Source organism: Rhyacophila brunnea, unplaced genomic scaffold (assembly GCF_057557595.1).
Source record: "Rhyacophila brunnea isolate RB1 unplaced genomic scaffold, BYU_Rbru_1.0 scaffold_7, whole genome shotgun sequence".
NCBI classification, from domain to species: Eukaryota; Metazoa; Arthropoda; class Insecta; order Trichoptera; family Rhyacophilidae; genus Rhyacophila; species Rhyacophila brunnea.
Genome location: NW_028233339.1, coordinates 151818 through 173835, shown reverse-complemented (window position 1 = coordinate 173835; position 22018 = coordinate 151818). Strand labels below are relative to the sequence as shown.

Genomic DNA, 22018 nt, shown 5'->3' with positions numbered 1-22018 from the left:
CTTGCTAGATGGTTTCTGCTCGATCGAACATGTTGGCTTGGAAGCATGTTCGTCGTTGCGTCTACACGCTCGAGCAGCTCGACACAAGACGCTCAGTCAAAGCGCTATACGTTGAGACATGCTCAAGCGAATTTCTGTCGAACATCGAGCAAGAATTACGGACCTTGAATCTTTTTCACATCGAGCTGTTTGCTCGATATCGATCAAAAAAGCGTCGAGCTAGATGGTATACACATTGAGACATGTTCGAATGAGAGTAAAACCATCGAGCAAGAATGTGCTTGAGTACTTAACATAAGGTTCAAATACTTTATCATCATGGGACGGCGACAAATTTAGTCTACGGTTTCGTCATTCCGCAAAATATTTTGAACGATCACTATCTCTATAAATTCAATGATGGAAAGTTCCAACTCTAATATTATTATTACTTTCATTTAATTTTACAGTTTCCACGTGTGCGTACGTTAAAATTATTTGCAATATTGGATCCATGGATAATATTTTGAACAGAACCCAGTCAGCAGATAATAGATAATAGATAATAGATAATAGAAAATCCATAGAGAAAACAAATAAAAACAAAGAGCACGCGTTTTGACATGTGTTGAAAATGTGTAGGCATGTAAATAATAATAAAAATGTTCATTGAGTCATGCGGTTGGTGATGTAGCGCGATACGCGTGAGGTGACCTCATTGTTATTCGGGCCATTTCGGCAGATTTTCCTGACAATGTTTGTTTGATTTTGTATCAGCAACTTACTGCGACAGTACGTAACATGATGATAATGTATTCGAACATTTATCCAAAAAGAATGAAATAAAAATGTAATTCAATTTTGTGGTACTATTCGCTATTAGATTTGTGAAAATTTTATAGATTAACCACGAATACTGATTAAGTGAAATATATTCATGCTGTGAACCCATGATAAAGCCACACGGCACGACAGAAAATTATTTTAATATCAAAGAATAATGAATAATTTCTGTACTCCTGAGGCTTTTAATGTGGCTAAACCGATTAAAGCATCCAGTGGAAGGGCATATAGTTGAATATGGGGCATTCAGGTACGTTTGGGATCTAAACTAGAACAACCAATAAACTTTTTAGTAGGACTATCATGGCAAATATAGATCGTAAAATTATAAGTCATTTGCAAATTGAAATTTAAATAATGTAATGTTAAATTACCATTATATTAAATGTATAATGTGGATGTTGAATGTGGCTAATTTTCAACACTCTTTTGCGGTATAAAAATAATTTATACGATTAATTAAGATGTCAATTAGCAAAATGAGAAATGATAGGTTATCATAATGATACTTTTACAAGGTTTACCGATTGTCCGGGCTTAAATCCGAAACATACCCAAAATTGTCTCCCTCCATGTGGCTGAACTGATAAAGCCCCTGGTCGAAGCTGTTTCTTAAAGTAGAGTAGGTACATGATGTATGTAAATGCTTATGAAAGCAATAATAATGTATAAGGAATGACCAAAGAATCATTGCTTCATTTCACGCTATCGCTTATGTATTTCCAATAGCTCTAGAAATAAGACAGCCTGCGGTATCTTATCTTATGTTTTGATGAAATATTTATTTTTTATTTTATCGGGGGGCACACTTTCGCCAACACCGATCATGCTATAAATGATAAGCCCGGTGAATCAACAAAACCAAAACAGACGCGTTACCTGCGCAGGACAATCAGTCTTCTCTTGGGCTCTGATCACCACCCTCTCGACTTCGTCGTAAGCGTAAACGTAAGCGAATCTGCAATCGTTCTCGTCATAATAAGCACACAAGTTCTCATCTTTCTCTTCATTCGCTGAAAGAAAAACAACAAAACCGATTGATGCAACAAAAAAATCACAACATAAATCTTCTCAAAAATGAAATTGGCAAATTTTAATAATATTCTTCTGAAACGATTAGAATTTTATACAGAGGTAGACATTCAACAATATTAGCGCATTGCCTCAGAGAATCCGTGTCGCTTACCAGTTTTATTGCGTATTCCCAGGTTACGCCGTCGAACAAAACATTTTTAACAGATACTTTAAATATCTGGGCGTAAGGCGTGCACATCATCAAGGCCTAGCAACATTTAATTCGATGCAGAACGTCCGGGACTGCCAGTTGTACTTGGTCAGAACCGAATGCCGTCTGATTGACTGCGCTACTAGCCACTTGAAAGAAACGCATGATGTATTCTGAAGAGAGATGACTTAATCAGAGAGACCACATGGCCTCTTGTCACATACAAGGTGAAAGTAGAGATGCGTCAAAACAGTATAAACCTGACTTGAGCATGCCTACCTATTCTTCAAGTCAATAATTAACAAATTGGTTAATTAACGAGAATACCTTCGACAACTTGCACTGTGATGGGAACAAAGGTGCAGTTGCTGCACTCGCTTTCGGAGAGGGGGCCGTTGTGGTACATCTGGCATTGCACGCAATCCTTGAACTCAGCACATCGGCCGGGGCATGTCTACAAAACAAAAAACGTCAATTTATTATAATAAAAAAAAAGAAATGCATATTCTTAACCATAACCAGAAATGGTTGGTTGTTCTGTGCTCTGGGTGCAAACACATGTTAAAAAATGAAACATTTGATCAAGCAGATCCCAAGTATTCTATACTCACTGCGGGCTTTCATATTATCATTGTTGATTCAAATAGATGAATAGCAAGCGAAAACAATGACAGGAATATACTTATATTCACGACTGAAAAAGCTGCATTCATTAGTGATTATATGTTATGAAAATTAAGTAACACTATGTATTAGTAAAAATACTTATTACATAATCATTTGTTTTGTAATTCTGTATTATAGTTGAAATTATACGAAAACCACTGAACCTATTGCAGTGTTCGATGGCTCGAATGAAAGAACTGGATGGAGGCAATAATGTTCATGTTTCTAGATCCGCTCGTAGATGTTGATTAGTAAGACTACATAGCGGTCGCAGAGAAGAAAGTTGAGAGATTACTCACGGGGCATTTGTCGCAATATCGTCCCGAGTATCTTCCTTCATCGCCGAGTCCACAGACGCATTGACCGCAAATGCATTCTCCGTGCCCGCTGCACACGTCTCCGCCGCCTGACAACAATCAAACAATCAACCAAATATTAACCATTCCACGATGTAGGTATAGCATAAATCATATAATGACATGAGTATTCAAGCAAACAACAACCTTATTGTACATAAGCTATGATTACGTCGGAAATATTTGAAGTATTTATAATATCGATTAAATACAAACGACTGGCACTACTAGATATACATCTCATTATTATATTATGCTGTATATATAATGCTGACATTTACTTTCATAAAATTGATCTCTCAGTTGACATACGAATTTATTGTCATGTCAATAAAAAATATACGGAACCAGTATGCCTTACTAGGTACACTAGATATACCTGTGTATCCATCCACATCCACAATGTGTCGATTGATTAAACGGTTATTTTAGGATTTAGTATTACTAAAAATAAAATTAATTTTTGTCAGTTGGTACTATTTAATCTTGGGTCGCGAACCAAAATTATTACCCTAAATTGGGTCGCAGATCAAAAGGGTTAAGAAACGCCGAGTTAACCACTGATAAAGCAAAGATTAATTTATGAGAAGTTTATATTAACAATTACTTTATAATTATTCAAATTATATTGCGCCCTTTTACCCCATTGAATGACGATAATTAAAAGATATTTTAATAATAAATTGTCAGGAGATGAAAATTTTATAAATGGCAAGAATTTTGACTTATTACGCGATGGCGATGTTACATGAATACCTGCAGCTTTCACAATAATTGTCTATTGTATAATGATGTATGCATATAAGAATTATTTTGAATTTTGTCCACATGGCGCGTGTCTCGCCGCGAGTGCATGTGGACACCTTAATGAGATCACCTGTACCTCGACCACGCGCAACAGTCGTCACAGCACGACGGTATGTGGATGGTTCAATGAGGTCACATGTACATACATATATATAAACAAGTGCAAAATTGATAATCTCAAGATAAGTGTACAGTTTTACCAAGTTGTGTGACCTCTTGTGTTTGCTCAATCTATCAAATTATGATAATATTTTATTGTCATTTATTATAGATTGACAAAAAGATGACAAATAACTTTTGTACCTACAATAGTTAAAAAATTATATGAGAATCGAAACTAACTAGTACAGCCATTCTCAACTGCTGTGTCGCAAAATATTTGACCATACTCAAAAACATTCACTAAAATTAAACTGCGCACCCGATGAATAAATCTGATACTGCACGCATCAGTGTTGTTTTATTTTGTGGTGAAGAGTGGCAGGAGGGAGATTCTACCGTACGACATTTGGTCAATTGGCTGGATGTCAAAATAGTAATCATCAAATCTCTGGTGTGTTGCTATTAGAAAAAGGTTGAGAAACTAAAGGGTGACGGGGGCAGGGCACGAATTGATGAGGTGAGTTTACCGGGAGGGATGCAGGTGAGATTGGAGGCGCGGCAGTCGCAGGCTGAGCCGGTCCAGCCTTCGCGGCACATGCATGTGCCGCAGTTGCACTGTCCCTGATCGTCCCCTGAACACAGCATTCCGTTGTGTCGGTCGCATGAGAAGTTGTCGCACTCGCAGAACTTGCCCGATATATGCTGCAACAAAAGAGTTTGGATTAATACAGAATGAGCTTTATCGAATTCATTGTATTACAGCAGTAGACGAGTTAAAAATGATAATTGCTAGATAAACAATCAAATAACAAAAATTACATTAGACAAAAGAGTTCCATGTGCTCACAACACAATCTCTTTAATTAAAGAAACATTGATCCCTTACATAAACCAAGAAAAAAATATTTTAGATATACACATGTATGAAAGTTAAATAGATGCAGTAATACTTATATTAATTGACACAAATATGGGCCGCTACTGAATTAGCGTTTCTTATCGTCAATGTCCGACTGCGTGTCCAAATACGCTCTGTTAACAAATGTATATTGCCAAACCCGATCTGTTGGGAAGTTAGTGACTAAATCCGCTCTTGGGATAATTCAAATGCCTTCATTTGGAATAATGTGGCACATAAATTAGATGTAATTACGTTTTCTTATGTACCTACCGGAAGAAATATAACATTTTAAATTACAATAAAAATTATCGTAAATGCACTACTTAACATTTTATCGTGATTTACACTCGAAACTCAAAAAAATCTACAGAGCAGGTTTAGCAACTGAGCGACATTTCTTTCTTATAGATATATTTTCACAATATAGTTGTCTGAAATGTCTTGTGACCAAAAGTGAAATAATTCCAAATTGACACTGACAGAAAGAAAAAAGAATGCGTCCTTTACCTCGTCAGAAGTGGCCCTTCGCTCGCACTCGCACTGCCCGCAGACGCATGTGCCGCGGCCGGAGCAGTCCACGGTGGTGAAGTTGTCTGGTCGGCAGCTGCTGATGCCGACGCCGCCTACCGCACTGCCGTGCACGTCCTGTGCCGAGCACTCGCACTGCCGCCCAAAGTGGAACGACTCGCACTCGCACACGCCGCACATGTATGTACCGTAGCCTTGGCATTTCGGGGACTTCAGCTCCTGTTTCAACAAAATATCTCACGCATTATTGGTGTGTAAATAGCAAATACTCGATTACTGTTGCAATAGGAAGGAAAATACAAAATCATTTTTTCTGGGAGCGTTATGAACTGACGTTTATGCAGTAGACTCCATTATAATTGTTATGATATAAAGTGTGTATATTTCGCTAGTGTGGAACTTTTTCAGAAGCTTATCCTCGTATAGTTAACCAGGCAGAAGCTTTATTACCAGGAATAAAGAATACATAGGTACATTCATACATTCATGAAAGTGCGACAGATTCACAATTCCCCAGTCACCTTAATTTATATAATTTTTAGAATGTAGATCCAATCAACATGTGGTTTTATACATGCGACAAGGGTCATGGTCATCCACTCATCCACTATACCTCATGGAGTGAGTTGATATATGTAAATAAATACATTGGAAAATAGTTGATAAACATCAACTACGTTTCATCAATAAATAATACGTTTTAACTCTGTCCTGAACATTTACATAAAACAGACATAGTAGACGTAGAAAGACGATATATAGTATTAATTTGACTTCAATTACAATGATTCCATCAAAGGGTTTGGTCCAACACAAAAGGAGCCTATCGAAATATTTGGTTCATAATAGTTGAGTATTTCCCAAAACACTCAAAATTATACAATTACCAAAGAAGTTCAGCAAATAAATGTCGTTCAATCGACATGATATGATAAATATTATTGTATTTTTAAAGAATGGATCATGACAACTTTATACAGAATGAGTCTCAAGTCTGAGCAAAAAATAATATGAACCGGGTCTCACCCGTCGTGCATTATCTTCGCATGGACAGCTGCACAGCATCTCCAGATCGATGACGAGCGACTCGTTGATGCCAACAGGATAAATTTGGAAGACTTGATTCCACTCGTCTCTGTTCTCAGGACATGCGGTCACCATTATTTCGGCTGAGAATTCTACTACATCCCCCACCTGAAACGACAATTGCATCGAGTGCATTATGTATTCAAAGTTCACGTTTGACTCTACCCGTTATCAAAGGACCTATAAAACAAGTCATTTTCAGTGCAAAACAAGTCCAAGTGTAATATGCTAATAAAATGCCATTCCTAAATCAGAAACGATAATAATCAATCTTCAATGAATGAATTGAAATATGGGAACGTAAATAAATCCCTGCTGTGGAGTAGTAATAGTTTCTATTTTTCTAGTTTCTAGTTTCGATTGCAGGTTCAATTCCCACATCTGGGAAGTACATATGCAGTTTTACAATGCTTCACGGTGCCATGTGCCAGAATGGTTTAACTAATTCATAGATTGACTCACCATAAAGTAAACCTATGTAAAGCTATGCAGAAGAATGTCATTGATGAAATTAATGTCAAGTATTATGTAGCACTTACCCTTAAATCGTCACATTTGTTGGTCTCCACAGGTGCACTTTTGCCTTTACATGAAGAAAAGTATTTGACGCGCACTGCACTTGTTGAATTATCTTTCATCTCCACAGATGAAGAAATTTTCTAAAACAAAAGATTACCATAGATTAACCCAATGTTTACGGGCTCTTTTAATTAATTTTTCAATTAACGTGTTAATTTGCATTTGAAAAGCAATTAGCAAAAACACAATTTTGTGCGGCCTGTAAGCATTGGGTTAATATTATATAATAACTACCAGGTAGCTGCAACAGTAATTACTTTGATTAAAATCAGATTTAGACTTTATTCCTGCGTATCACAAATTAATTGTAATGTCGTTTAAATATTTTCTATATACCCGATCTAGTACTGCACTGTAAGCATCTGTCAAACTATTATGAGAGTATCCTATCATTTGTTTTCTAACACAACCCGATTACAGTAAGGCCATCCGCTCGCACGTGAATACTCAAAAAAGACAAGATTGAATCTCCAGTATCTAGGAAATGTATTTCAATGGCAGCGTGCTGACAGCAAGACTAGAATCTTTGTTTCAAACCGTCCGCAACTGAAACCAAAGAGACACGACATGCTAGTCTCCCAGTCACTTGAAAAAACAACAAGAAATAACAAACCAAGACCGTCAAAAGTTAAAGATGGGTGAACCGATTTTTAATTTAAAATATGTGGCAGATGTTGAGAAATACTACTGTCTGTATAATTACAGGCTGCCAGAATATTCCCGTATAGATATTACGGAAAAGGCTTAGAATGAAGTAAGAAAGACAATGGGTTTGACAGTTTGAGGTTATGAGATTATTAGGTCTCAGTAGCGCCGTGTGCGGAGCATCAGTCACTGGCCAGTTTATGAGTTCTTTCTGCGTGAGCGGGCCTAAATGATTTTTTTATTTACATGTCAGTTTATTTTTCAAATTCAGAATTTGCATCTATAGGTTTCTTTTCTTCCACCGTTTACCCCTTTAATTAAGTCTTTTTCCCTGTCTCGCTAACTCTTACACATTTAAATATGTCTTCTCTCATGCATTATGGATCATCAACACAAATCTGTGTGCGAAAGGAAGAAGGCGTTAAGTCTAAAATACATATGTAGCTGCTTTTCACCAAAAGAAGTTTGATTTTCGGACCATTTTGTATGGGACTGCAATCTTTCTGTTTGGAATTTAATAATTAGAGGCGTTGATTCGATTCATCCCTTTTTTCAATTTTATATACATGTATTTTTCCCTCACAGGAATATAATATATATATATTATATAAGGATATTTCATTGGTTTAAAGGCAAATAAAGTTAAAAAAAATTCAATGCCTTTCACCAAATTTTTAACACATTCACTTTAGGAAATTGTGATAAATTACTACAAAAATTTACACTTACGTCATATTGATTCTTGACTAAGTCCACAACGTTACTAGAATCGGCAGAGAGTACTCCAGCCGATGAACCTTCGATGTGTGCCCCTAATCTTTCATAGACAGATATTTGTTCAGCGGTCACGGCGAATATTACGTTGATAGCATTTTCCTTCACCTATATAAACAGTAAGAAAAATGATGAGCATAACATAATGTAATAATTTTTAAACTTAATATCAACCATAGCCAATGCATGTGTAGTATGCCAAACCGTTATAAATATATACGTATATGATGGGAACACTATCTTACAGCAGACTAATTAATTTAAACAAAGTTTTCATATTATGTAGCCTTTTCAATGTGTGTATTCAGTATTTTTCTTAATTCTATAGAATGTTTTCATTTATCACGATCATGATCAAGTCATTTTCGATAATAGTTATTTCTAGTTCCAGTAGGTGATTCTAGGAAAAAGATACATCAATATTTTTACTGGCTACGATGGTAGTTAGAATTTATGTTAATTTTTTTTATCATGGAGGGCCTCAAAATCTGTCAGTCCTCCACTGTCTATAATAGATAACCATTTGCTATCACATTAACATTATGTAATTAGACACTATAATATTGATTTTTTAAGCAGATTGATTCAATATACAGACATTTTAGAACAAATGTACATTTTTATTGTGCGTGTTATTATAATATATAAGTTACCTTGAGATTGATTTGGGAGATGCTGGGGTAATCCTGGAAAGAGGATTGAGTGTACATTCCTCTTCCATCCAAGTGACATCTGCCATCGTTGGGTTTCACGATTCCTCCCAACTGAAATTTTTTTATTAGGAAAAATATAAATACCTATACATAATGTGTATGTAACTTCGTTTAAATTGAAAATTGACTTTGAATCTAATGGCCGTTGTAAATATCTACCTACTATAAAAAATGTAGCATTGTTAAATCATGGAATTAAAAAAGGAAATGATCCTACTCCAAGTACACTATAAAGCCCAAGAAAGTCGGCTGTTCTATAGAAAGATAAATAATGTTAGGAAGGGTTTCAAGCCTCATATCACAATGTGCAAGGATGACAATGGCATGATACTCACAGAAAAGCACCGTATTCTTGCCCGGTGGGTGGGTTTCTTTGATCAACATTTAAATACCCCCCATAATGATGCCGGCAACACTAACATTAATACTCATGACCAGGAATCAGTACAAAGTGGCATGGATGATAACGAAGAACCACCGACATTAAATGAGGTAAAAGGTGCCATGTCAAGGTTAAAAACAAACAAATCGCCTGGAATAGATAACCTACAGAGTGAATTAATAAAATGTGGGGGAGAAAGCCTACTCAAACATTTACATAGCCTAATCCACCAAGTATGGACTTCAGAAAAGATGCCAGAGGAGTGGAAGAATGGGCTGATTTGTCCCCTGCACAAGAAAGGAGACCAACTAGAATGTAGTAACTACAGAGGGGTGACACTCCTTAACTCTGCATATAAACTGTTGTCGATTCTGATATTCCAGCGACTGGAACCCATTGTAGAAGGAATACTCGGGCACTACCAAGGAGGCTTTCGACGAGGGAGATCATGTGTTACTCAAATATTCACTCTAAGGCAGATTCTAGAAAAGACCACTGAATTCAATATTAACACGTATCACCTGTTCATCGATTTTAAGGCAGCTTATGATAGCATTAATCGATACCGGTTATACGAAGCAATGCGGGAATTTGAAATTCCGACGAAAATAATTAAACTTGTAGAGATGACAATGACACCAGTACAATGCCGGGTAAAGCTTCAAGCGGAAATATCCGAGCCATTTGTATCACTGAATGGCCTAAGGCAAGGTGACGCTCTGGCATGCCTTCTTTTCAATATTGCGCTAGAAAAGGCGATACGGGATGCAAAGATTGATGCCCTTGGCAGCGGCACGGTATTTACTAAGCCTGTGCAGCTGCTGGCGTATGCTGATGATATCGACATCATTGCCATATCAGAATTGGCACTGAAAAAGGCATTCACAGCACTAGAAACCTCTGCCAAAAGAATGCGTTTACAAATAAACGAGGCAAAAACTAAATACATGCCTGTCTATGTCACACCACGAGAAGTCGCACCGAAGTTAGATATTGGTGCATACAAGTTTGATACGGTCGACAGTTTCATATACCTTGGATCTCTTGTAACTCGACATAATGATATTACAGAAGAAATCAACAAGAGAATCATGTCTGCGAATAAATGCTACTTTGGTCTGTTAAGACATTTTAAGTCCCGCTTACTATCTCGTCGAACTAAAAGCACTCTTTACAAGACACTTGTAAAGCCAGTGCTCACCTACGCATCGGAAACCTGGACATTAACTGTGCGAAATGAACGAGCCCTGAACATCTTTGAAAGAAAAATTCTCCGCCGTATATATGGACCGATCAGGGATGGCACCAATTGGAGGAGAAGATATAATGCTGAGCTCTACGAGCTGTACGAAGATTGCAGCGCAGTTCAATCAATTAAGATTGGGAGACTGCGATGGCTAGGTCATGTGCACCGTATGAATGACAATGAACCGGCAAAGAGAGTGATGTCCAGCAATCCAATAAGACGTAGAAGAAGAGGGAGGCTAAAGATTTGCTGGTTGGATGGAGCTGCCAGTGACTGCCGTATTCTGGGGGTACCAAATTGGAAAGCGGCCACACTGGATAGGGACAGGTGGAGGGAGCTGTTGGAGGCCAGGACCCACACCGGGTTGTCGCGCCCCTGATGATGATGATGATGTTAAATCATGGATGATTTAACCTCATAGCCGCAGATTTGTACACGAAACTATAATGTTATCTCTCCCGTAAAGTAGCGTTTTTGAAGTTACACAATTTTGACGAATATCTTCTTTTTAGTACTAAAACAGGCCATGAGGCTCAGTGACAGTAGTGTAGTAATAGAATTGAAACAATCACAAATACCTAGGCGTCAAGAAAATCACATAAATATATATTGCGACCTCACCGGAAAGCCAACCTGGAGTCCCCGCACTGGACTACGAGGGCCGCTTCAATATTGCATCATTCTCATTACACATATTTATATGAAAATAATGCAGAATTCCAATTCTCGAATACACAAAGTACATCAAAAATTTGTTAAAGTAGAATTTATATTTTTTTATATAAAAAGTCTCTCACATATGCCATAATTGTTATTAATTTTTCCATAACACATGAGAATTGATTAGAGAATTGAGATGTCACTAAACCAACGACAATCGGACTTTTCCTCTAATCAAAGAATATTCTAAGTACTTAATGGAAAATTTTTAGAACATAGTCACTAAACGCAATAAAATTCATTCTTTTTTTGTGAATTGTTATATCTTGTCATAAATGTATATTGGGCATTGAGCATTGAGCAGGTGCAATTATAAATTTTGGCACTTTCTACCTAGTTGATTACGGCTCAACAAACACAAAATGGTGAATGAATTTCCATGAAAGATTGCTAATACAGTGTTCATAGGAATAAAATATCATGAAGGTGCGCATACTTTGCCATCTCCGGCGTAGTGGAAGCCAGCATCCGTTGAGAAGACTAATAGTCGGCGCGCCTTCTCCCTCCAGCCGATCTCTTGACGGCACACCACCGCCTGCATGATGGCGTCGAAGCCGCCCTCCGGAGCGTCCAGATTTCCAGACACAGACGCATTACGCACTTCTCCCTATATCAGTCGTACAAAATTTAATAACACACAATGGACTTGTGCAATTTACAAGTTGCCCTTTAAATTCCCAAAATGTATTATTTGCAAGCATTATAAAATAAGGTGTTTGATAAAATAAAATGATAATTGTACCAAAGTGTCATGTCGTGTAAAATCTATCCGTAGAAATATAATTTTATCTTTGTTTATTTGTTTTAAGAAAGCAAAACAACATTTATGAATAAAATTATAGGTCGTGACATAATGGTATCGTTACTTATTATTCAGATAAGTTATATAAATGATAAAATTGATTATAAGGTTAAGGTGAACTGGTTTACGTAAAATATTGACATATCAAACGGCATGTCAAAAAAAAAATAGTTACGATTGACAACTGCAAGTAAAATCTCAAAATAAAAAATATTATATTATATAGGTACCCATTGGGATGATGTTGAACCAATTGCATAGTTTTAAGAAATGACACTTTAAAGCTAATCATCATTCTATCATGAAAACTTTGTAAATACGAAACCACTATTTGAGTCATAAACCCATATTATATTATAAAAATCGAGTTTTGAGATAATCGCAAAAAAACACCTGTTTTTTGTGATTAGAAGAAAGGTATTGAACTCCCTTAAATATTAATGAGTGAGTGAGTCCATTTAAATATATAATATATAAATACTCCTAAGGCTGCAGACACAGCACACTATGAGAAATAGAGCTTCCTGATTGGTTAAAAAGGCCTTGGTGACAGAACTCACATTATTCATTGAAAAATGTAAGTTATGACACCGACAGTCAACTTAGTTAACGATTTCCAAATGGTTTAAAGTGACTTTTAATACCTAACTATTTTTCTTTATATAGATTAATGCCTTTTGAATCACTTGGATATTTAACTAAAAAATGACAAAATTGCAAAATGTGAGTTGACTCTAGTTGACTCATTTTTCATAATTGTTTGAAATGGAACAAACTCTCCAAAACAAAATAATGATTCCTGGTATATATGTATTAACGGATTGATTAGACATGTTATGGGTGTAAGAAGCGGCTGATGTCGATATTCAATAATACCAACATAATATATCATTTGAGACGTTTGCGATAGCCCATTTTGGTCAAAAAGTATTTATTTGTTGAAATTATATTGGTATTATCGTAATAGCTTTTTGGGTTGCCACTGCGTGTTCTTTGTCCTTCTTAGTTTTTTCGAATTCCGAAGTCCTTGTTAGTTTCGAATTCGTTGCAGAGGTCATTTTCAAGAAAAAGGCCTCAGCAGTGAGCCTGAAACGTGGAGGAACGAAGAATAATACGCAGTGATAACCCAAAAATCGTCTTTCAATAAAAATATAATTTTTGACCAAAATGAGCTACATGGACCGATGTAATTCTGTCTGCGATTGGAAATAGTAGATAGCTCTGAAAACTTAGAAATTAGTTGAATATGCTCGGTTAGGTTCGATTAATAACAATTATTCATATAAAGCGATTAATGGTTACTTATGTCTCTCTCGAAAAGTAGTGATTTTCAACTTTTCTCACTTCGCACACAGAATTATCTCAGTACGTCACCTAAAAATGTCTCGATTTATGAATGCACAATGCAGTCCAACTAATTCTCTTATAATGTATAATTACAAATATAAATTATAGTCTATGGAAAAATAAAATTCTGGATATAGTTAACAGCAATAATAAATACAGTAGCAGAAAAATGGAAAGGAAGAGCAAAAATATTTTAAATGTCTTCTCATTAAATAAAGGGAGATATAACCAAAAAACCAATGAATAAATTGCAGTCACTTATTTATTATCCAGTTAATTTTCCAGAAATTACTGTTTTTTTTTAAAATCATAAAATCATTTATATTAATTAATATTAAAGATTAGTAATTAGGATTGAATATGGGTAGTTAGTTATATTGTCTATATGAAATCAACAAAAAGTGATATATAAAATAATTATATTTTTGTATTACTTTGATGGTCACTGTTATAATGCCCGTACACGTGCATGGATTTACTTTACTGCCAGCAATAATACGTATATCGCAGCCATAACAAGAAAACGTACTGTAAACATGTATTATCCTGCAATTGGCAAGATTGTACAGTGCGAAAAGTATAAGATGTGCGGTAGCTTGGAGAACTAGATCCCCTCCTCTCGCGTTTCAGTACTTCACAATACTTCGAAATCGAAAACCATAGATAAGATACAACATGAGGGGCGCCGCCAGGCCTCACATTAAACTTTTCAGTCTCTATGCATGAATCATAAAAGTTCGCAAGCTTCTGAATTACTCTCTGTCAGCAGTAATCCATGCACTAAAAAGAGGGTATGATAGTAAGTTAAAATTTGTAATTTATAAAAAAAACTAAATGAAAAAGCGACAAATAAAAAACATAACCTAGTAAATTTATAACAAAATAAACATAAGGCATACAAAAGTGCATTAACAATATTGAAAAGATGATTTTATTATATTAGAATATATTTTTTAAATAACTTAATTATGTTACAAAATGTTTTTAGTGCTCATTTTAATGGTAAGCAAATAACAAACACGCGAACAAATGCCCAAACACCGAACACCAACCACAAATAAAGAAGACACAGAATAACAAAACTGAATCTAAAATAAAAGTCATTTATGTAACGGCTGTTATGTCTTGTGACCTACATGTATTTAGTTTTAAGTTTAGAAAATTATTTATCTCAGTGTCATGCGGATGGGTCCACAGCCCGAGACAGCCGTCAACATAAATAACCCAATTATTATAGTATTTACAAAAAGGTTTATTTTAAAAACTATTATAATGGAGTTCTACCATGTAAACACCATTTCAATTAGTAAAGTAACAACTACATTATGTACCGAATATTATCTTAGAGCAGTTGTATGCACTGGAGTAGTAGAAGAAATTCAAATAGTAAAGATGTAAAATGGACTGTAGCAAAATATGTAACAATACGCATCGGTCCTAGGTTTCATAAATATTTATATTACACTTTTAGAAAGGATACGTTAAATTTGTTATTTTTTAAATTAACATAATACCCATAAACAAAACATAAAAATAATACTAACACCTGAGGGTAATACAGAAATTTTAATTTCAATTCGAATTGAATAAGTTTTTAGCGGCCTGACACAAAATATAGTTAATTACCATTAATATACCAAATAAATACATTATAAGATCCCGTGAAAAGATTTTACTATATACCAAGTAAACAATTACTATTCGAAGTGCAAATTTTGCAATGTTTATAAATATAGTACATAATCATACAAAGGCGAAACCGTGGTCACAAAAAAGATTCAAATGGAAAAAACCAATTAGTACCCTCAGTTGATAGTATTAATTTTTATGGTTTGTCGTATTATCAATTAAAATAGAAAGGAAATTGTTAATATGCCAAATGTACAAATATTATTATAAGTTTGCCAACTAGAACTTTGGTATACGTGGATCACTAATGGCGAAGATACATGGCGACGCGGGTCTTACTTTATTCCAATTGTAAACATTTGGCCCTAAAATACTTTACATAGTAATATCTCTAAAAGACACCACTTGTACAATCTACAATCCAATATACATTTTATTAATACTGAGAATAAATAGAATATTTGATTTAATATACGTATATATTTTTACATTATACATAGTATATTTTCATATTATCCAAATAGAGACAATCTCTAAATTATTGGTTGGTTATTATAATATAAAACTGATATCTTCTTTTTCATAGACAGCGAATGAGACAAACAATTAAATATTTCTTGTCAACGATTAGTTATACCAAAGCTTTAGCAGGCAAAACTATATTAATGTTAATATAAAAAAAAACTGATGCATTACTCGAAAAGCAAAATATATAGGCCTAAATAGACTTACAGCAAACTTATATGTATCTACATCAAGTTTCATGACGTTGTGGTAACCGTAGGGTGCAGCACACTGCGGGCACGGCTCTATCAAACTAAACAGTCCCGCACATTACCCACATGCTCAATAACAATCAACATACAAGATATTAAATCAGACCACAAAATCATGACATTTTACAAACTACTTTGATCAAAAGAACAATGATTTGTCTGTCATTGAATTTTAGAAACTTTCCAGTAACCCTTTTTATAAATTTTAAAATGCAAATTAAAAATGGAGCTCAAACCAGTCACTGAGATTCTTGAACCGGAATGTTCTTTTTCTTCCCTTCAATGATAAGATGCAGTTGATGTCTTTCGGGACGCCGCATGATGTGGCTAAAGAATGCTCAACCTTTTAGTTTTTAAGTCTCTGATTATTTCTTTGATCTTATTCATCCTCAACATCATCTCAGCAATCATATCTTTGTCCTTCCAGTTGATACAAATTCTATTCACATTCAGCTCCTAGATTTCTGAGCGTTATATCTGTGAATGTTCACGCCTCCACTCCGTATAGTAGGACTGAAAATACATAGCATCTTACCATTCTCATTACCGAACCTATATATTACAGTTGCAATAGTCAAGAGTCTTGAGTATATAATGGAATGTGCTCTCTCTAACGGCACTTCATTCACTTAGCAGATTCTGTCATCTATAGGGGTCTCGCTAATACTCATGTTTTACACTATCAAAGAGTATTGGCAAACCTTCCTAACTGTTGGCAATGAGCACTGTACCGTCCGAGAAGGACTACATTTACTTTGATCACTCTCAAATTCTTTTTTCAAAATCAATGAAACGTAAAAATACATCCAAGTTGACATCTCCGCTCATTGTATGCGAGCCTGTATACTAAAGAGAGCTTCTCCGATCCTTAGCCCATTGTGAAAGTCAAATCGTTTTGCATGTATTATTTTTCCCTAGTTTTTAATACATTCGGTTGTGCTGCATGCGCAGGAATATTTTCAGAACATGATTCATTAAATTAATCATAATATGGTTAGTGTTTATACATTCATTGGCATTAGTTTTTTAGATATTGTGATAAATGTTGATTTATTTGAATCTGACGATATGACTCATCGGTTGTAAGATATAATTAAAAAATCTGTGAGAATTTTATCGAGGCTCATTGTTTCCTGATTTTTGTATTCTCGATGGCTCTCTTCACTTTTCTCTTCACAAACTCTTATAGAACATAAATTATTATATATTTGTTAATCACTGATGTATTGAAACAAATTTTAGAATTGGTTTTGCCTTATAAGGGCCAGATGCATAAGTCTTATACAGCTGAAATGGGCAACTCAGTGACAGCACCGCGACTCTTTATGACACAATAGAAACTCAAGTGACTCAAGTGACTACTGTCAAAATATTCAACTATACTCTACATGATTTCTGTTCGAGGAAATATATTTTCACAATATTATAAGCATGTGATCGTATCCGTTTATACCATACACTTACTTGCAAACTTAGAGAAAATATATTTTCATGAACAGAAATCATTAGTTTAGTATGGCACACTGTTCTAAACCGTATACAATTTCAGTCTATGGATGGCCTCTTAGTCATGTGTAACGATTTACAGATAAGTTAACTTGACAGCAATATTTTATGCATCTGCCCTAAGACAGAAATTACTGTAGCATGTTTTTGGACTATCACTGTGTATTCCACTATAGTCTTCTTTCCTTGACATTTCAGGCTCGTTCCGGAGGCCATTCTTAAGAGATAGTATGGTAGAGTGTACTGTTGGGCGTATAAATGTGACAACGGAAGAAAGTAGAAGGAATAAAACACAGTGAGCCCAAAAATTAAATACAATAAAAAATAACTGAAAGTCATGAGTACTTTTATACTGGTTTTGAGGTCTGATGGAAATATAATATATATACAGTCAAACTCGGTTATTACGATCACGGATATAGCGAGATCTCGGATGTAATGAGGATACATTCGTTGACATTTTAGTTTATGATTTTCTCCATACGTTCATTCACTTTTATAACGAGCTACTTATCGGATATACCGAGCAAAAATATCATCAAAAATTTTCTTAAAACTGTTAGTGTGTCGATCGTTTAAAAACATTTCGACCCTAAGCAATAAAATCCGACCGGACAGGACGCCGCTGGGGTCGGATTACGTTTATGACACTAGTTAAGTGTCTAAGTACCTACGTAATTGGTGTTTTTGCCGACAATATTGAAAAAGTATCCATATGCATATGGTTGAAATTCCATGTAAAAAATCCAAGGTTTGTGAGGTCGTGAAGCGTTCATTACAATAAACAACTTCTTTTGTAGTTATGAATGCCATGCTTGTTTCGGGGAAAAATTCTAAATGTGTATTTTTGTTTGAATTGCGACTTTTTGTGTTCTGTGACCGCTCATTTAAAAATAGCTATTCTCTGATATAACGAGTAACGTCCTATCTTCCTCGTAACCAAGTTCGACTGTATATACTAATAATAAAATTATTATGCTTCTGCAATATGAAATATTTCACTATTCAATTCTATTAGATGTAGAATGTGGTTCTCATAACTTGTCATATTTAAAATTGACTCATTTGATGAGCTTTTAATGTAAAAAATAATGCAAATAATCCAAGACGATATTGTCATTATTTGCAGTGTTTAGAAAATCTCAATTAAATTTTTAACACGTATAATTTAATTCAAAAACTTTTCCCTTTAAAACAATTAATATTATGTTACTACATTCGTGGACATATAAATAATATTTACGTGTATTACGTAATAAATAATACCCGAAGAAAAACATGCAGTCCAAAATGATATTATTTGTCTACTGATTATCAAAAATACTCAAGTGAAATACCTACCATTCAAAAATCTACACAAATTCCAACATAAGAATCATTGAATGACTTATACGAAGTGCTTATTTCCAAATACAGAATATGTCCACAATTCAGCAGTCAAATTGTTGTTTCATTCTTATATTATATTGTGGGAAATTACTTATTGAATATACAGGTATTTTTAGTTGGATTTTGACAATTTATGTGAACTCACTAGTTTTTGGAAATAAATGCCTCATATCGAGCACTTGAACAACACATTCCGAATAATACATAATAAATAATATCATAATAATAGTTTTCAATCTAATATACCAATAGGTGACAAGTCTCCCAGGTCTAAAATCCTATAAAAAAATACTTATATACTTAATCAATAAAAGAATAAATAAAAAATGCATACAGTTCAAATGCAATAATATACTGAACACATTCAATACTTTCACCAAGAGCTACGACCCAAAAATAAAGGGTCTTAGACGACAGACCGCATTTGGCTGGTTATATTTCAACCAATAAACAAAAGTAATTTTAAGATAAAACTAATTATTTATGATAACAGACAAAATGACGATACTGAATTCTTGACTTGACTTAATTATACCGGTTGAAATATATCGAGCGGAACACCGTCCGGATTGAGAACTTGTAAAATATATTCAAGACAATAATATTTATTGACAGAAGGCATTCCTGAAAGTATAGTATAGTATAAACTTGTACGTAATATAAGGGACGGGGTGAGGAGTGGCGAATACGGGTAAAATCTGTTGATGGCAAAATGAGAGACTTACGGAGAACAATTTGGTATCTGAACTAAGAGTCATGTGATTACGGTAACTGTAAGGCGCTTCGCAAAGATCGCATGGCTTCACCAACCTAAACAGAAATCGCCATCGTTAAGATCTCTACATGTCGCATTTAGTATACAGAGCATTTCTTCGCTCAAATGGAAGGATCAAGAATACTGAAGATGTTACCGATAGTCGGTGCATTGTCACAGTGTTTAATATTACAGCACTAAACAGAACTAACATCACACAATTTATAATCGATGTTCTGTCTCGAAACGCCGGCTAGACGGCAGCGACTCGCCTGCGCGGTATAGTTTGTGCAAATTACTTTCGCTTACAGCGCTTTCGGTTTGCGCGAGCTACAGTTTTCCCGTCCATACACACAGGCTCTCCTATACAAACTGGTTTGCGCAGGTAAGCTTGTGGTAAAGTATGAGCGTCTAGCCGGCGCTTAGATCATAATAAATTATCACCTTTTCTCTGCAGTGGTTCCCAACCGGTCCGCGAGAAATCGCAAAAGCTTGTGAAAAAGGTAAGAGTAAACCATTTTGATAACAGAGAAACTTTATCTATATCATTTGGTTGATATAAAAAGTAAATGAGTAAATTGAGGTTAATGGAAGATTTGTAAGAAATAAATAATTTTTTTATTAAAAATTGGTTTAGAGCATAGAATGTCAACGTGTTCTTTCACCTTTTCGAGAATGTCCCCTTTCTTTTGAACTGACGTTTTTCTTTGCTGAGACAAAGAAAGACAAAACAACAAACTCATACAATAGTTGGGTAATTTTGATCTCGGGCACTGCAAACAGGACGTCGACGTCGGAAAACAAGGAAGATTAAAATGTAAAACCGGAAATCAAATGTACTAAAATGTATTAAATGAAAGTACATGAATTCTGGGCATGTAAAATCGAGATTCCACTGTATATGTTACTAAATGCACTAATTCAGAGAGAGTAGAGTAGACTCAACTCAACATTGTTAATGTCAATCGGGTGACGAGGCTGAAAAATACCGCTTACTTATTTGGAAAAATCATTGCATTTTGTTCATTAGGCCACCTCCTATTTCCTCTTGTTGAGTCGGTACAGTTTTGCAGTCCATTGAATTACAAGCAACACTGCATGGTAGCATTTCCATTTCTTAAGAGTCTCGAGTGAGGTATGGCCTTAACAAGAGTTCAGATCACATTGAGGTCGCACCATTCTCAGTATTCCTTTGTAGACATTGCCATACTAATGCAAATTTCCTTCACGCCAAAGACAAACAGAGCCGAAAAGATCGATATTAAATATACTAGAATATACTCATCAAAACATTATTAACACATCAGTCGTCTTAATAAATAATTAAGTGAAAGCGATGAGCTTACTTGCTGGGCACGGTGGACACGTACGGCATGACGACCTTGTCGACGAAAGAGCCGAAGCCTAACTTGAAGTTGGAGGTGATGTTCTTCATGGACTCGGCCAGCAAGTCTCCCAGCTTGGACAGCTTCTCCTTGTCGTCCTCCATAGACTTACTGAGGTCCATCAAGTAGTACAGATCCACCGGGTAATCTTCGGCTTGCGCGTACGACACGCTCAATGTATGAGCTTCATCTAAGATGACAAACGGTGTAAATCAAATAAGTTCCAGTCAAAGATAAAGCCAGATATGAAATTATATGAGAATACAATACAGCTCTACCCTCATAGAATGAATTGCCATAACTCACGGTATTTGCAAAATGGAGTTACAATAATAAAATTGTAGAGCTATTTGCCAGCAATAATTTTACAATACCGCTATTTGACCCATTTTTTAAAAATCCTTTAATATAGATAGATATTTATTGAGAATGTCCTTTTAAGGGGGATGTCATCAAAAGTTTCGATCTCATAGAGCCATCTATTCCCCAAATTACAAAGCATATAGGTCAAAATTATATCAGAATCTAATTCCAATTACAATCCAATTTGAATGAATCTTCGAGGCATCTTATCTAGATGTCACTGTAATTATATATTAATAAAAAATCTAAAAACAGATGATATAATTACAGTTATTATTTAAACAATGGTATATATATTTTTTGCATTTTATTTCAATCGGACTTTTTTTATATTTTGTCAGATTATTATAAAAATATACGTGGACCATCGACCTGGTAGTACCTTATAATAATTACTTATGTGAGTTTAATTGGAATGGATTGGATTGTATTAGAATTTGGATTTTATAGTAATATTAAAAAAATATATACATATAATAATATTGTGTAATGATATTTATATGTGATAACAATCT

At 35.0% G+C, this 22018-nt stretch overlaps 1 protein-coding gene across 5 annotated transcripts in view; it reads right to left on the bottom strand.

The window, feature by feature from the left end:
* mys (position-specific antigen beta subunit myospheroid) overlaps positions 1-22018 on the bottom strand; it is a 76192-nt gene that overhangs the window by 8455 nt on the left and 45719 nt on the right. For all 5 annotated transcript variants that reach the window (XM_085957861.1, XM_085957863.1, XM_085957864.1 and 2 more), the window contains exons 4-15: positions 21102-21330; positions 16063-16147; positions 11989-12159; positions 9145-9255; positions 8447-8599; positions 7033-7152; positions 6434-6601; positions 5387-5626; positions 4506-4680; positions 3013-3119; positions 2375-2501; positions 1702-1835 (exon numbers count right to left, since the gene is read on the bottom strand). In XM_085957861.1, coding sequence (XP_085813987.1) covers positions 1702-1835; positions 2375-2501; positions 3013-3119; positions 4506-4680; positions 5387-5626; positions 6434-6601; positions 7033-7152; positions 8447-8599; positions 9145-9255; positions 11989-12159; positions 16063-16147; positions 21102-21330 — 1820 coding nt within the window. The remainder of the gene's footprint in view (positions 1-1701; positions 1836-2374; positions 2502-3012; positions 3120-4505; positions 4681-5386; positions 5627-6433; positions 6602-7032; positions 7153-8446; positions 8600-9144; positions 9256-11988; positions 12160-16062; positions 16148-21101; positions 21331-22018) is intronic.